The sequence below is a fragment of the Fusarium venenatum genome (assembly GCF_020744135.1).
Source record: "Fusarium venenatum strain MPI-CAGE-CH-0201 chromosome Unknown EDB82scaffold_3, whole genome shotgun sequence".
Lineage (NCBI taxonomy): Eukaryota > Fungi > Ascomycota > Sordariomycetes > Hypocreales > Nectriaceae > Fusarium > Fusarium venenatum.
The window spans coordinates 5707533-5724040 of NW_027072131.1; the positions used below are offsets into that span (position 1 = coordinate 5707533).

General features: G+C 46.9%; 5 protein-coding genes across 5 annotated transcripts; 3 read left to right on the top strand and 2 right to left on the bottom strand.

The window, feature by feature from the left end:
- Positions 1-475: 475 nt before the first annotated feature.
- On the top strand, positions 476-3270 carry EDB82DRAFT_478294 (uncharacterized protein; the record flags this gene model as incomplete). Its single annotated transcript, XM_025728338.1, has 4 exons — positions 476-628; positions 719-883; positions 938-3057; positions 3108-3270. The coding sequence occupies 4 exons, from the start codon at positions 476-478 to the stop codon at positions 3268-3270; spliced, it is 2601 nt and encodes an 866-aa protein (XP_025582714.1).
- A 123-nt stretch (positions 3271-3393) lies between these two features.
- EDB82DRAFT_261747 (uncharacterized protein) lies at positions 3394-4923 on the top strand. Its single transcript, XM_025728339.2, has 2 exons — positions 3394-3537; positions 3604-4923. Exon 2 carries the CDS (start codon positions 3847-3849, stop codon positions 4798-4800), a length of 954 nt encoding a protein of 317 aa, XP_025582715.1. The 5' UTR covers positions 3394-3537; positions 3604-3846; the 3' UTR covers positions 4801-4923.
- Positions 4924-5540: 617 nt separating this feature from the next.
- Positions 5541-7876, top strand: EDB82DRAFT_508508 (major facilitator superfamily domain-containing protein). Its single transcript, XM_025728340.2, has 2 exons — positions 5541-6559; positions 6612-7876. The coding sequence occupies exons 1-2, from the start codon at positions 5740-5742 to the stop codon at positions 7634-7636; spliced, it is 1845 nt and encodes a 614-aa protein (XP_025582716.1). The 5' UTR covers positions 5541-5739; the 3' UTR covers positions 7637-7876.
- Positions 7877-9747, bottom strand: EDB82DRAFT_508510 (uncharacterized protein). Its single transcript, XM_025728341.2, has one exon. It carries the CDS (start codon positions 9392-9394, stop codon positions 8348-8350), a length of 1047 nt encoding a protein of 348 aa, XP_025582717.1. The 5' UTR covers positions 9395-9747; the 3' UTR covers positions 7877-8347.
- Positions 9748-11064: 1317 nt separating this feature from the next.
- EDB82DRAFT_508522 (uncharacterized protein) lies at positions 11065-14132 on the bottom strand. The gene is made up of 3 exons (XM_025728342.2): positions 13795-14132; positions 13021-13748; positions 11065-12968 (listed from the first exon to the last, which is right to left on the bottom strand). The coding sequence occupies exons 1-3, from the start codon at positions 13853-13855 to the stop codon at positions 11505-11507; spliced, it is 2253 nt and encodes a 750-aa protein (XP_025582718.2). The 5' UTR covers positions 13856-14132; the 3' UTR covers positions 11065-11504.
- Positions 14133-16508: the final 2376 nt, after the last annotated feature.

Sequence of the window (16508 nt, forward strand, 5' to 3'; positions counted from 1 at the left end):
ATATAGGGCAAATGTATCATTATGGATACCCAGGAACCTGGAGTAGTTTGGCATCTTTTTTGGTGGCATTATTGGTTCTATGCCTGTTAAGATTTGGTGGTTGTACATGAATTCTCTAAAATCAATATTAACTTTGTCCCTCATTCTACAACGGTTCAAGGAAGCAACCTTGTTCTCACACATACAAGAGCGCTATTAGAGCTGCTCAGCAGCTAGCTTAGTACCACTTCTTCCTTCAATATAAGTACCTATCTACCTACTAAGATAAAAAATTGCCGGCTACATATTCCCTCCAGGGTAAGTCGATTTGCATGAATGTTGACTCAGCAAAGCCAAGCTCATGTGGGTCTTCTTCCTCACCGTCTCCGTACGTCATCGGTTATTATGCGTCAGGCGCCACAATCCAACGTGAATTGAGCTCAGCCTTGCATCTCAGCGCATCAACCGCCAAGTTTCCCATCTACAAGCCATCATCATGTCTCTCGAGATGATCATGATGGAGGGGGATGAGAAAGATAAAGGAAAATGCTCAGGAGATGCCGCAGTCAAACCTGATCTCGGGAAGAGTCTCGAGGTCCAGTTGGTATTGTCTTTGGCCATTGGTATTTCGGCCTTCTTCCTCTTCTGCGTATGTCTTCCCATACTCGAACGAGCATACATTGTCATATACTTTGTATAGCTTAAACAGCAGAAACACACAATACTAACTCTTCCTCAGTTTCTACGTCCACGATGGCCTGCCCTTTATGCTGCGCGAAAACGTCGCCTCGATCACCGACTCGGTCTACCTAATCTTTCTGATACCACATTCGGATGGATACCTACACTCTACAGGATCACCGAAGAGCAAGTTCTGGCTTCCGCTGGACTTGATGCCTTTGTGGTACGACCCAATGAATCGTTCAGACTGCGCCAGATCAATGCTGACAATTCATAGTTTCTTAGCTTCTTCAAGATGGCCATTCGACTCTTTGTTATTATGGCATTCTTGGCCACCCTTGTGCTCTGGCCGATAAATCATATATATGAAGGTTTTAGGCTTCCCGTGGGAGGTAGAAGTGACAATCAAGCGGTCGGCTTTGATGCGTTTTATGACAACCCGAGCTATATCGATGTACTCAAAGGCAAGGGCGACGGTAAAGATAAGAGCTGGATAAAGACCTGGATGTGGGCTTATGTTTTCTTCACCTACTTCTTTGTCGGGCTGACAATCTACTACCTTAACCTCGAAACCCATCGCATTATCAAGTTTCGCCAGGACTATCTTGGTTCCCAATCCACTGTTACGGATAGGACATTTCGCCTTACCGGAATACCGGAAGATCTTCGATCGGAAGAAGCAATCAAGAACCTTATTGAAAAATTGGAGATCGGTACTGTCGACAAAGTTATGATTTGCCGGGATTGGAAAAAGCTTGACGATCTTGTGGATGCGAGAGACACTGCACTAAGATGTCTCGAGGGTGCCTGGGCCACCTTTCTCAAACAACAGCGGCAAAAGACAAAAGACAACGGGTCTCAGAGAAGACGTGGCAATGGAGTATCCCAGAACGGTCCTCAAGATGATGGAGACGGTGAGGCAGCTGGGGAGAATGGGCGACTCTTGGATTCTGAGCAACAGCCCTGGGATTCAGGAGATGAAGGGAGACCCAAAGTTAACATACGCTATGGTACTCTTGGCCTGCGATCACGCAATGTGGATGCCATCGATTACTACGAGGAACGACTTCGAAGATTAGATGCTAAGGTCACCGAGGCTCGCAAGCAGTCGTACACACCCACAGACATGGCGATTGTTACCATGGATTCTGTTGCATCGTGTCAAATGGCCATCCAAGCACGCATTGACCCCAGGCCGGGACGCCTTTTGACAAAGCTAACGCCGGCACCTTCGGATCTTGTCTGGAGGAATACGTACGCTCCTCGTGGTATCCGCCGTCTTAGGTCTTGGACTGTCACAGTTCTTATCACGGTCGTCACTCTTGTCTTCATTACCCCTACCGCTTTCTTGGCTGGTTTGTTAACCCCATGTGCAATCAATGAGGCAGCGCCTGCAGTAGGTAAATGGCTGAGAGAACACACCATTATCTACTCTTTGGCCTCAACCGGTTTACCAGCACTGGTCGTCTCACTTCTTAACGTTGCTGTTCCCTATTTGTACGATTTTCTCTCCAACCAGCAAGGAATGATCTCACAAGGAGACGTGGAGCTCTCGGTCATTTCTAAAAACTACTTCTTTACCTTCTTCAACACCTTTTTCGTCTTCGCGATCTCAACGTCTGGACTCGCATGGTGGAGCGAGTTGCAGAAGTTTGCTAAGGACACAAGCCAGATTCCAAAAGTTATAGCCGGGGATGTGGAAAACCTTGCAGTTTTCTATACTTGCTTCATCATGCTGCAGGGCATCGGTCTCATGCCCTTCCGAATTCTCGAGGCAGGAAGCGTATTCCTCCACCCTTTCCTCAAATGGCTTTCCAAAACGCCTCGCGATGCTCTTGAGCTCAAGAAGCCCCCGGTTTTCCAGTATGGCTTCTTCCTCCCGACTTCACTGCTCGTATTCAACCTGTGCATCATCTACAGTGTTCTGAATCTTGGCTTTATCATTCTCATTATCGGATTGATTTACTTTGTCCTGGGTTATTTCGCTTTCAAGTACATGGTACTTTACGCGATGGACCAACCTCAACATGCTACCGGGGGTGCATGGAGAATAATATGCTACCGCGTCATCGTTGGATTACTTGTTTTTGAGCTCGTCATGGTGGGCCGAATTGCCATAGGGGAGGCATTCATTCAATCTGCTTGCATCCTACCGCTGATTCCGCTTTCCGTTTGGTATAGTTATTATATCAAGCGCCGGTATGAACCTTTGACCAAGTACATTGCCCTTCGCGCGATCAGGGCAGACGAGGACTCATCTGATGCAGCTGCAATGGACGATGCATTCGAAGATGAAAGTATAGTTCGACCTTCGCAGGCGCTTCTTCGCCGAGGAAGTACGCTAGATGAGTATAAGGAGAGGGGAATGCAGTTTGTTAACCCTAGCCTTGTTGCTCCGTAAGTAGCCCTTGAAAAGCCATCTTTGCCAGTAGCTAACGCCGCCACAGACTTCCACAGCCATGGATTTACGATGAGCCACCTCCCCCAATCATTACAGAGGAGACGCAGTCGACACAAGAGAGCCAGCAACCTATTCTGCAGGGTGTTGATAGCACGCTTGGCATAGGCGATGAGAATGTTTGGCGAGACAACGGTGGAAATAATGTTTAATGAGGGTATTTGACGCGCGCGTGCATGACTACGGCGCTTGCTTTGGCTTCGGAAGTTTGAATAAGTATAGTTATGTCTTTTTTTGTTTAAAACAGTACACGTTAGTCAAGTAGTAAATGCCATGCTAAGATAGATCAGTTGTACACAGGCGGTCAACTTTGAAATCGAGCTGATTCTGCGTATCTCCCAGTAATGTTCAAAGAGTGGCAGTTGATAGGTCCTTCCGCTTTTGGCATATGCGTATTTCAACTCCGTGTCAGCAGCGAAGTAGGTCTTGCCTTGATTGATATGCTCAGTTGTTCTGGCAGCGCGTTACTAAGGTAACCTCCCCAGTAGTCCCTCTTCCTTTCTCTTCCAACATCTTAGCAATATTATAATCTCAACTTCTTCGCCACGAGCGCGTCATACCATCGTTTTATAACTACCCATTCCGTCTATGTCAAGTTAACGGTAATGGACTCGATGAGTGGATACATCAAAGTAACTGATCTGCTGCGCCAACGCTTATCGACAAAAACACACGGCATTCAAGACCAACAAGGATAGAAACATGCTGGCCTTTCCACCAGCCGTATCATGGATCACTACCGAGCCGTTCCACTGAGCGATGGTTGTCACTTTTTGTACACAGATCCCTGTATAGGGACCCTTTCCTTGGGCGCCGATGCACTAGCTGGGCCCCCGGATCGCTTAATTTGCGAGGCCCGATTCCGTCCCCCGTCTGATTCCTCGCTACCTCTGCTGTACACAGCCGAGTTCGACACACGGCATAACCTCTGTGTTATGGCAACGTTTTCGGCTGGCGGTGGAGACGATTGCATAGGTTCTATGGAGGAGGGTGCTGGTGTGATACCTTTAAACTTTGATCCACCCAAGAGTTTGGACATGAACATGCAGATGATCGTCCTTTACATAGTGCCCTCTAGTATGTTTGCCGTCATATCAGAAGGTAGATGTCGTCAATGGTGTGTGACAGCAAACCGGGATGAGAGAGAAGGCGACCTACTGATGGATGAAGCGGGCACGCGGACCAAAGGAAGCAGCAACAACATTCATTTTGCAGATGATGCCTCAGCAGAAACGACGGTGCATCGTCCGTTCGAAATTCGAGGACAGCCTGTTGCCAGGTGTCACAACCTAGTGGAGCTTGCCTTGGATTTAGGACTTGACACTGTCCTTTGGGCGTTCAGCGCACAAGGGTGGGCGCGGGCGTGGATTTTACATGACGGGCGTGAAGAAATCTCTAGCCGTGTGATTGTTCAGCCAGATGGAAGTTTACGACATGTCGATTCTAACGGCGACTGCAGCATGACCGACGACGATCAGGTTGTTTCAACGCCAAAAGTGACGATGGGGCCTGTCACGAATCTAGAGGCGATCCTGTCGATGAAGACAGATACGACTGTTCCAGTACCACAAGCTGGAAGATACTGTGGCCCTGCTACGAGAATATTAGAAAGTGACAACAGTGGAGGCATGGTCAGTGTAGCGCTGAATGGAATCACGAGGTTCGACGTGGAACTTGGTTAAGCTGAGTTGGCGATAACATGTTGACAGGGGAGACAGACAGATTCGGTGATACTCGGGAAGGACAGAAATTGCATTATCAGTCAGCAGTTGATAGATAACATCAATAACAACATGATTCTTTTTTGAAGTAATTACCAGTGTTATTACCGTCAAGCGAACAGGGATCAAGGTCGCATTAATGACGTTAGCGAGAAGCTTGAGTCTTTAGCTCGTCTTGTTAGTTGGAGGTTCAGCCCACAGGTTCCGATGACGGGCGATGACTAGAGAAGTAATTTGGATCCACATCGGGTCCGAGGTGGAGAATCAACAACGTCCGTCAAGCTCTTGAAAGTGACGGAGAGAGACCGAGGACTAAAGTTGAGACAAGTATGAGAGTGCGTGCTAAGCAAAATTGAAGAAAAATAGTTGAAAGAAAGAAGAGGAGAGGAAGGTTCATGGCTGATAATGAGGCTCTGGAAGTGACAAGGATGAGGAAAATATTGCCTGATGAAAGAAGACTATATTGCACCTGCAATACAACACCGAAATATCCCCATTCAATTTATTCTTATTAAACCCCTGCCCCTGTTTATGCCTGTGCCTGTGCCTGTGAGAGTCTTTGTTCAGGTCCTCGGAATGAGCCGCACGGTAATCCGTTAAAGTGGACCTTTTAGGTCCGGGTGGCGGTATCCACTATCCACGGTGCAGACCCGGTAATCGGGTGCGGCGTTATCAAGTGGAGTCTGTATTTCATCGTTTTTTACTACTCTTTATAAAGAAGAGAGTAGGTATATAGAGGTGGGCTTGGTCCCCTCGTTTTTGAACATGAAATCTTTCTATCTATCTGTATTCAAACAAAGCTTGGGTGAAACATTGACTTGATTCTCATCTTGCACTTTCATACTTCTTTATACACTTAATCAATACCCCAGAGTTGGATACTCTGCTCATATACACAAAATGGATCAACCAAACTCAAGTAGATCCTCGACAACCCTCGATAATGAAGCCCGTCCAGACGAAGCAACGTTTGCTCCTTTGAACACTCACCAGAGCACAATGTCCCGTGTCCGCCGCTCCCTTTCTCACAGCCACTCCCACTCAAGGGACGGCTCCCAGAAGGAACACCGAGATCCAGACCTCGATATCGATCTCCCCTACCGTACCCTCAGCGCAAACGCCAACCTCGATGAGTACCGCGTTGAAGTCCCCGGCGGTGCTATCCCCGGTCCCGTTCAGCCTGAAGAGATCGCTCGAAAGTCCACAAACCACGAGCCCGGAACGGAACGCCGCTACAAGCTCGTCACCTTCACACCGGGAGACCCTGAGAATCCCAAGAACTGGAGCAAGGCGTATAAGTGGTGGTGCACCATGTGTGTTGCGCTGACTTGTTTTGTCGTCGCCTTATGCTCGTCCATCATCACCGCTGATATCGCTGGTGTGACGAGGGATCTTAATGTTAGTAATGAGCTTGCTCTTGCGAGTGTCAGTCTGTTTGTTGTGGGTTTCGGTGTTGGACCCATGGCTTTTGCGCCCTTATCTGAGATTTACGGACGAAGGATTATCTACGGTTCTACTCTCTTCATTGCTGTCATCTTCATCATCCCTTGCGCTGTGGCCAACAACATTGAGACTCTTCTCGTCTGCCGTGCCATTGACGGCATTGCTTTCTCTGCGCCCATGACTCTTGTTGGTGGCACACTTGCCGATCTTTGGAAGAACGAAGAGCGTGGTGTTCCCATGGCCGCGTTCTCTGCCGCTCCCTTTATCGGTCCTGCTAGTAAGTCAACTATTATCAACCCTTTATAGCACATATACTAACAGATGCCTAGTTGGTCCTCTCATTGGTGGTTTCCTCTCCGATGCCGCTGGTTGGCGATGGCTCTACTGGATCCAGCTCATCCTCGCCTTCGTCGTCTGGGTCCTTATTACCTTTACCGTCCCCGAGACTTACGCCCCAACTATCCTGGCCCGTCGTGCTCGCAAGCTCCGAGCCGAAACTGGAGAGACCGACCATGTAACCGAGCAAGAGCTCGATCTGCGCCCCATTTCTGAACGCCTTCGAATCTTCCTCATCCGACCTTTCCAGCTCCTCTTTGGCGAACTCATCGTTTGTCTCATTTCTCTGTACATGAGTGTCCTCTACGGTCTCTTGTACATGTTTTTCGTCGCCTACCCCATTATCTACCAAAAGGGCAAGGGATACTCTGCTGGAAAGACTGGTCTCATGTTCATTCCCATTGCAGTTGGTGTTATTATGTCTGCTTTCTGTGCTCCCTTCGTCAACAAGCACTACATCACACTTGTGAAGAAGCACAATGGCAATCCTCCCGCCGAGGTCCGTCTGATTCCCATGATGATTTCATGCTGGTGTATCCCAATCGGTCTCTTCATCTTTGCCTGGACTTCGTATACAGATCTCTCCTGGGCCGGCCCAGCCATGGGTGGTTTCCCCGTCGGTTTCGGCTTCATCTTCCTCTACAACTCTGCCAACAACTACCTTGTCGATTCTTACCAGCACCAAGCCGCTTCTGCTCTCGCCGCAAAGACTTGTATCCGAAGTTTCTGGGGTGCTGCCGTCGTTCTCTTCACTGAGCAGATGTACGAGCGCCTCGGCGATCAGTGGGCCTCGAGTCTTCTGGCCTTCCTCGGCCTTGCGTGCTGTGCTATTCCTTTCATGTTCTGGAAATATGGTGCTAAGATTCGAGAGCGCAGCAAGTACGCTTACGCTGGCGAGGACGAGAGCGTTGATGATATTGAAAAGGTCAAGGGACACAACGCCTCGGGCGGTCAGGTTCGCAATGATTCTGATAATGAAGACTTGCGCCGTGCTCGAAGCTACGTGAGCAATCCTTAAGCTACTCAATCAATGAGATATGGCTTCCTGTTATCGTGCCCTAGATGGACTGGTTCACTCCGAATATAGACTTGGACTTAGATTGAGGTGGGGAAGAGATTGGATGGTAATAATACGTGGACAGGACTTGCATATGGAATTGGATATGCACGGAAAAGTTGGAATGTACTTGAATATTTAGCACAATACCTTTTGAACTTAGGACTGTTTTAATGAATAAACTCAACTACCAGTATCCATATAGTATGCTCTTTGATGAAAGCGTGCAGTACCTTTCCCAGCGAAACAATGATGACCTTGTCTAGCCCAGCCATTTCCCTCTAACTGTAGAACCAATACCGAAATGTACGAAAACCACGTAATAAAGTTTTGATGCACCCAGAAGCACCAGGATCCATAGAAATGGGAATTCCAGGGGATAATGAAAGGCTCATGCAACCTTGACTTGCGTCGGTGCACTTCGGTGACGAGATGGGTCGCATCAGAATCTTTAAGATCCACTTTAAGTGTAGCACATGGCAAAGGACCGTCTCTCTTGATCTCCCCCACTAGAGCTCTTTCACCATACCAAGACTGGAATGACGATAAAAGAATGAGAGCAAGTGCGGATAAGAACATAGGCAATTAGCGGTTCGAGTGGATCTCCAATCCTCCCTTTCCGATGCGCAGCAACGACAAACAATAGCAACTGGGAAAGAAACAAGGCCACATTTAAATGGCGCGGACGGGCAGTGAGTCACGACGTCGCAGCTTAGGATCCTTGGTCAGTGAGTTCTTGCTCGTCTTGCTCTCTATCCATTCCTCGAGATTGCTGAGAGTACACTCGGCAATCTCAGTAAGGGCCTCCTCAGTGAAGAAGGCCTGGTGGCCACACACTACCACATTGGGGAAGGTCATGAGACGCATAAGCTTATCGTCTTGGATGATGGTGGACGAATGATCGTTATAGAAGAGCTCTCCTTCTGCCTCATACACATCGAGGGCAAGACCACCAATATGGTTCGTCTTAAGTGCATGAATAACAGCTTCGGTGTCGAGCAGACCGCCCCGCGAGGTGTTGACCAACATAGCGTCCTCCTTCATCAGAGAGATGGTGTCGCGGTTGATGATGTGTCGTGTCTTTTCCATGAGTGGGCAATGCAGACTGACGATATCGCACTGGGGCAAAAGGTCCTCGAGATCCTTGTACTCGCCATATTCCTCAAAGGCCGGTGAAGGGAAAGGATCGTAGGCAAGCAATCTGCAACCGAAACCCTTCATGATGCGTGCAGTGGCGAGACCGATCTTGCCGACACCCACGATACCGACAGTCTTGCCACAGAGGGTCTTTCCGAGAAGGCCGTCAAGGGCAAAATTACCCTCACGGACACGGTTGTAGGCGCGGTGGGTCTTGCGGTTGAGAGTCTGGATGAGAGCAACAGCGAATTCAGCGACAGCCTCGGGCGAGTAAGAAGGAACGTTTGCGACCATTATTCGGAGTCGTTGTGCGGCGTCGAGATCAACGTTGTTGAAGCCTGCACATCGAAGCAAAATGGCCTTGACGCCAAATTCGGCCAGGGCTGAGATGACATTATCGTTAACAATATCGTTGACGAAAACACAAATAGCATCGGCTCCCTCGACGAGAGAGACAGTATCCTCATTAAGGGCGAATTCGTGGAAGACAAGCTCGATGCCCGAAGCAGCATGCTTGGCGTTGAGAACAGCCGTCAAGTACTTCTTGTCATAGGGCTTGGTGCTGAATACGGCGAGCTTCATATTGAGATGACTGGCTTTGGGCGGTGGGAGGGTGAGGTTTGGAATGAAAATTAACGGAAGAAATATGAAGAATCAGGTTTAGAAAATCGGATCGAATGAATGTAGGTAAGAGAGAGTAGATATTCTTATGTGATGTTTAGGTCTTTCCTCAATTGCGCGGGGTCTTGAGGCTGGGATGTAAGCTTGGAAGGTGCAGGAGAGTTGCTGGGCGTTCTCCACACCGGGAAGGTTCGTCTCGAGTATAAATATACCTTAAATTTACCTCAACACAAGTAGACGGGCCATATAACCGGCACTTATCTGGTGCTTGATAGAAATAATAAAGCAAATTTAGTGAGTATGTAGCTTAAGAGAATACCAATATTTTGGTCTGGTCCTTTTCAGTCCCTATTTTTTTGCGACCCCGCCTGACAACTCAGCTTGCCTAGGTAACCTTAACCATCTACCTATCAACAGAGACAAAAAGGAGATGAAGCCACTTCTCAGGCAAGCACAGTCGCCTAGCATACGATAAAATAGGAGGCCATATATACCACTGATACTCTGTATATTGATTCCAATCATACTGGTGTCGTCAGCATGTGCCTTGGAAGATCAGCCCATTTTGATCTTCTTAGCCCCAATGCCAAGCATGTTTATGCGTCTTTTTGAGGTGAGAGGAGGAACTTGCAGGAAAGCTGACTATTGAGTTGGGCTTTAACATGTGAGTAGACACAATACTTGATTGTTCGAAACTTTTTGTATCCGCGGATGTTTCTTAGGGAACGCATTCCTGTTCATCCATATGCAGCATGGCTAAATACCTAAACAGCATGAAACGGAAATATCTCAGGCAACATTAAAGTCTCTATACATCCATGGTTGACCATGGTTCCTGACTCATCCTGTCTCTTAGTTAAATCTTAAAAGGTCACCCAAAATTATGCAAAGCAACACCCCAGAATCGTTCCGTGTCCATGTCCGGGGGTCCGGGGTTTATGAGCCCCACACGGGCCCGTCCATCGGTCGATATGCAAGGAACAAGGGACAAGGGATGTAGAGGCCCCCAGTCAGTCACTTCTTGGTGGTGGCCTGATCTTAGAATCGTCAGTTTTTCCATCTCGATGACGACCGAAATTGTTCTGGTAGGCTCGCGGATCTGGTTTGTTTATCCATGTTCAAATACCTATACAAGGATACGTGTACGTTCAGCTCGTATCGGAGCGCCCTCGATGTTATGAAAGAGGTCTGTATGTGCTGGCTTTTTCAAAGATTTCTTCTTTCCCTATACGCCAAGTATATGTTCTTTTCCTATATGCAATAGCTAAAATATAAAAAAGTTAGTAAAATTTATTCCCTTCATGCTACCTAGGCTAAAAGGTTATAGAATACTATGCCTGTCAATTGTCGATAATAAACATTGATGACTTTACAGTCTTGCTCCTCTTGGATCTATGAGCACTCGATAAGTGTATTGCCTTTCATGCCTTCCTTTCATAGTGCTGGAATAAAAGCATTCTAATGTAGGAGGCAGAGAGTGAAGCATACCTAAAGAGCTGCCTATACTATGCCAGGCTTCAGGCATTAAGCCACGACGATACTCTTAAAGGCATCCTTGGTACTGTAACAGTGGCCTACAAGTGGCAGACTAGTATATTGAGAATAATCATTATTAATGGTTAACTTAACATCTTTAATTTAATAAATTTTGCTTTATATAGTGCGTTCGTCTTAGATCAACATTTACCTAGTTATATAAAGAACTTACTTAAACCATTCATTCATTGGAAATCCATGATGTTACTAACACAGATAGTAGGAGAGCCGCAGGCTACATGTTCGGAGCCGGAACTAGGAGTGGCTGCAGATAATCTTACCATGCTAGAGCCGGCCAAACCAGCATCGAAACCCAAAGGACTGGTCCCTCCACGTTCTCCGGATGCACCTCTCACTATCCGAGGTGATCTAATTCGGATCTCATCCTGCATCTCTTTATTCAGCTGTGGAGAAAGCCACATAGGTATCGGCCCGGGCCATATCCCTGTCCTAGCCTGCTGCGGAGATGCATCGTAACAGCTCAATCTCAGTCATTTATCATTACTTGCTTTAACCTCTACATAAGACAGGCCATCTACCGAGTATAAGTCCCAGTAATCGTATAGTCCTTCTTCGGCCCCTTGACCGTATACTCAATCTGCCATTCCTTCAGATTCACAGCCTGAAACGCAAAATTATACTTGACATCATAATAGTCATCAATGCACAAATGACCCGCCTTCGCCGCCCATCCCTTCTCCGTTGGTTCAGTGAACTCAATCTCGTGAAAGAGATAGTCTGCACGTTTGAGCTCATCGGGCTTGGCAAACCAGACGCTCAGCACGTCCTTGAGCTCGTTGTAGCGCCATACATAGCGGCGTGTAGCTTTGAAGCCGAAGCCTTGACTTGTCTTGAACTCGCCTTCTTCGATGTAGAGGTACTCCATCCCTAGCTCGTCACCATCTGTGGAGTCTTCGCTAGGATTGCCAGCGCATCGTAAACCGTCGGTCGTCTTCTCGCGGAGGAGGAATTGTGCCGTACCACTGAAGTGACCACTTGGGTGTGAAGGTAGTTTGCTGACAAGATCGCGCTCCAATTTCCACGTACCGAGAAGGCTTCGGAATACAGCATGAGCAACAAATCGCGACGTCGTGAGGCCGTCGGTCGCATCCTTTCGTGTCTGCTCCAGAGACTTTGTCGCTGCGTCCTTCGAGTCTTGATCATCGCTTGGGTTTGTGTATCGTGCTGGCGTGAGCATATTCATAGGAAGGTTATTGTGTGGAAGGTTAGGAACCGGTGGCGTCAAAGGCTCGCAAATCTGAAGTTCAAGTGCTCCCGCAATTTCGTTCATCAGGTAAGGATAGTCTCCCATTGGGAATTGTGATACTCGGAGGTCATCTCGGAGGTCGAGAGTTCGCTGGATAGAAACATCATCGCGAAGCTTGCCCTTAAAGACCTCGGAATTACGCCCCGGTGAAACACTATCAGACCACAGGGCCGCTACAAATCGAGCTTGCATTTGCATAACACCCCAGTATGGTGACCGATAGAAACCGACGAAGCTCAAGTCGGGGACTTGTGGGTGGTGAGTTCCATGGAAAGCCAAAGCAACAGGCTGATCGATGTGCTTCGGCGAGAATTGAAGTGCCTGCAGTACGTCGCTAGGGAGATAGCCTATACAGGTTGAAGCATCAAATCCAGTCGCCGCCACCACAGCTACAACATCTTCAACCTTTGTGCCATCGGACAATGTTGCTGTAGGGCCTTCAAGATCTTCCACCTTGCCGTTTGACAACGTGATCAATCCAGATCGGACAAAATCAGGGTACCATTCACTAACAGCTAGATAGGGTTGCTTGTCATCGTTTGTGCCATCAGTTTTGAGCAAAGCAGAAAACTCGGATTGGTCAGTTCCAAGAACGCCCTTGTAAATTCCGTGAACAGTCTTGGCTGTTTCTTCAGGGATGTGCCCCTGTGTGTTAATCAGAGGCTTGGGTCGGTTGTTGAGATTGTAAGATGAAAAGTCAAGCGGTAGAAAAGGTGCGGCTTTGTTTGTCGGCTAAGTTTATGTTAGTTATTTGCTAAGAATGAAAACGTATATCTGTATCTACCTTGGGGCTGGTGTAGAGGGGAAACACCCAGATCGGACGCTGAATGACATGGTGAACACTGTATTTATCGACATCCGTAATCACTGATGGATTAGGGGAATTGGCCTCAGATGAGAGGTGCGCAGCAATCGTTCCCGCAATCTCAACACCAGACATTTGTCCTCCCACAACAAGAATCTTGCCACCGCCTGGTCGGCCTTTGCTTAGCAGACTCTTGACATCCCTGTAATGGCTGCTATGAGTAACCGGAATATTTGTCTCTTTCTTCAAACATTCGGGTATTATAGGTTTTCCAAAGAAACCGGAAGCGACCAAGAGGTAGTCAAAGTTCTGGGTCTCGGTCCCGGCTTCTGACTTGGCGTTGACAACCCAACCATTGGCCGATCCTTGTGGGCGCTCTGCGCTCTCAACTCGTGTACCAAGCTTCAGTTCAAAGTTTTCGTTATTCGTCAAGAAGCGCTCGAGGTATCTGCGGAGATACCTTCCAACCATCCAACCCTGCGGGAGTTGAGGGTCGCTGTCTTCCCAGGCAAGTTCACTGAACTGCATTGTATGCCTGCTCTGATTTGACCACATAAATGGATGGACCTGGCGTCCATCGTCTGTCTTTGACGTTGGCCAGAGACCTCCGATGTCTCTCTGGGCATCGAAAACCGTGACCTTGAACTCGCCAGGAGCAGTATTGTGCAATAGCGTTTTGGCCGCAACAAGTCCTGAAGGACCAGCGCCTAGCATAATCAGCAAATGTTTCCAGAGAAATAACGTACAACTCACCAACTATACAGACCGTCTTGGCCATGTTTTTCACACCAAAAAGGTACCTGGAGGTGCTCATACAAGAATTGGTCCAACCCCTGTTCAAAAGCTTGCTCCCACAATGAGACAAGACAGGGTTGAGCGATTTCTAGCAGGAGAGCTAGGATGAGTGAGCTTTACTGGCAGCCGGGAAATGATATACAAGTCACAAACTTCTCGCCTTCATAAGCAAGAGTTTACGAGGCCCCAACAACTCAGTGTCGACAGTCAAGGGCGACCCTGAGATTGATATACAACAAGCTGTGAGCAAAGACATCCAATGAGTGTCAACCCCGTAAACGGTTTAGTCCATGATAGCTCCGCAACTCCCGACAGCTGGCGAGCGCTAGAGGCACAGCCAGCTGTGCCTCTAGACTTCAACCACGTGATCTTATGGGCACAGTAGCTGTGCCTCTAGATATCCTTATGTAAGCTTGATACAGCATAATGCATACGTAGCCTCAACTCAAACCTTCCAATTCAACGGTTGACATTACAATTGAAGCAAATTGAAGCTATTACACTATTCTGCACTTAAAATGGATCCAATTAATATATTAAATTGCTTCCCCGATGATGTCCTCCCACCTGAAGGCGAGTTTCCCTCACGAAAGGACCTCGTCACCGCTATTAACGCCTAGGCCCGAGATCGAGGCTACGCCTTCGTAGTCAAGAACTCTTGGAAGACCCCCAGCGGAAGGACCGGGGTTATCTACACTTGTGATCGAGGCATAAAGCCTGCTTCAACAATAAAGATACAAAAGAGGAATACTACATCACGCTACACAGGATGCCTCTTTTCTGTGATAGCTAAAGAGGAACCCAGTAGGACTGCGTGGTCTCTGAAGTATCGCCCTGATTACAGTCATTATATATATAACTACGAGCCGAGTAACGCTCTAGCATATCCTACTTATCGTCAGATATCAAGCCCGGATAGATTAATAGTCAGGCAACTGGCGAATGCAGGTATAACACCAAAGGTTATTACATTATATCTGAGGAATATAACTGGAATACTTGCTACGCAGAAGGATATCTATAACTGCATTGCATAAAGCAAGCAGGAGCTTATTCAAGGTTAAAGTAATATATATGCCCTCATAATGCAGCTTAAATCCGAGGGCTTCTGGAATCAAATACGCCTTAACAATAGTAGAGTCACGGCAGTATTATTTGCACATCCAAAGTCTCTTAAATACCTTAAATCCTATCCTAAAGTGCTAATACTAGATTATATATATAAGACCAATAAATATAATATGCCACTCCTTAATGCTATTAGTATTAATACTTGCCAACGGTCTTTCTGTATTGCATTTGCATTCCTCAGTAGCGAGGAAGAAGCTAACTATCAGTAGGTTCTTATACGGTTATAGTCTCTTTATAAGGCCATAACTATAGACCCTCCTTCTATAATACTTATAGACCGGTATCTTGCCTATATAAATGCTATAGCTTCTACCTTTCCTCAGTCAGTATCATTACTATGCTTATAGCATATTAACAAGGCAATACTACGGCATTGCATAGATATATTTACAAAGGACTCGAAAGATTATAAAGGGCAAGAGAAGTAGAAGGAGTTCTACTCCTTGTGGCATAATCTTATTGCCTCTAGTAACGAAGATATATACTATCAGAAGCTTAGTGAATTCAAGAAGAAGTATCTACCTGACTATATAAGTCAGATTGGCTATATCACGGAGACCTGGCTAGATCTCTACAAGGATAGATTCGTCAAGGCCTGGGTCAATCAACACCTTCATTTCAACCAATTCATTACATCACGATGCAAGGGTATTCATCAACTAATCAAATCATATCTCAAGACTTCCCAGCTTAACCTCTTTAAGGCATAGAGACATATCAAGCTAGTTATAATAAATCAGTTAGCTAAGCTTAATAGCAATCGGGCAAAACAGCAGGCTAGCTTTCCTTTAAAGCTATCCGGGTTAATATATAGCAATATCCGTGGTTAGATATTACACGAGGCCCTTCGGCTTATTAAGTCCCAAAGATCTCGGTTATTGCATAAGCTTCCCTCCTGCATGGGCTCGTTCAACAGAACTCTTAGGTTGCCATATGCTCATACGATTCAGCCCTTAATACATAGTAATCAGCCGTTACAGATATATCATTTCCACTCGCATTAGCGAATTTAACGCAACGGCAACCCTTAACTTCTTATTAAGCCGACTATACAGTCTAGTTACCTTCAGGCCACATCGGTGTTACCCGTGGCAAGCACACAGCGCAAGCCCTATGCATTTAAGGCTATTAAGTATACATTACGACCTCAAACTCAGGCACCGCCTACATGCATAAAGTGTCATCAGTCAGGTTATACAAGGAAGTCAAAAGTATACCCTCTACGGTAGGATTATATCTCAGAGACTCCTACTCAGGACTCTATAACTATTCCTCCTACTCAGGACCCTATAATAGTTGCCCCTACTTAGACCTCTATAACAGTTCATACTGTAATATATACAGTATCGAGATCAATAACATGCTTATTATCCCCAACTAGCTCTGCAGGGGTCACAGGAGTATATACAACAACGGAGATAACAATAGAGACAACAATTCACAAAACAACCATTACTATGACTTCTCCAGTAGCCGGGCTATTAACAGTTGCTGCATAAAGTAAGGCTAATACATTAAGCTATAATAATGCCTGTGCTATC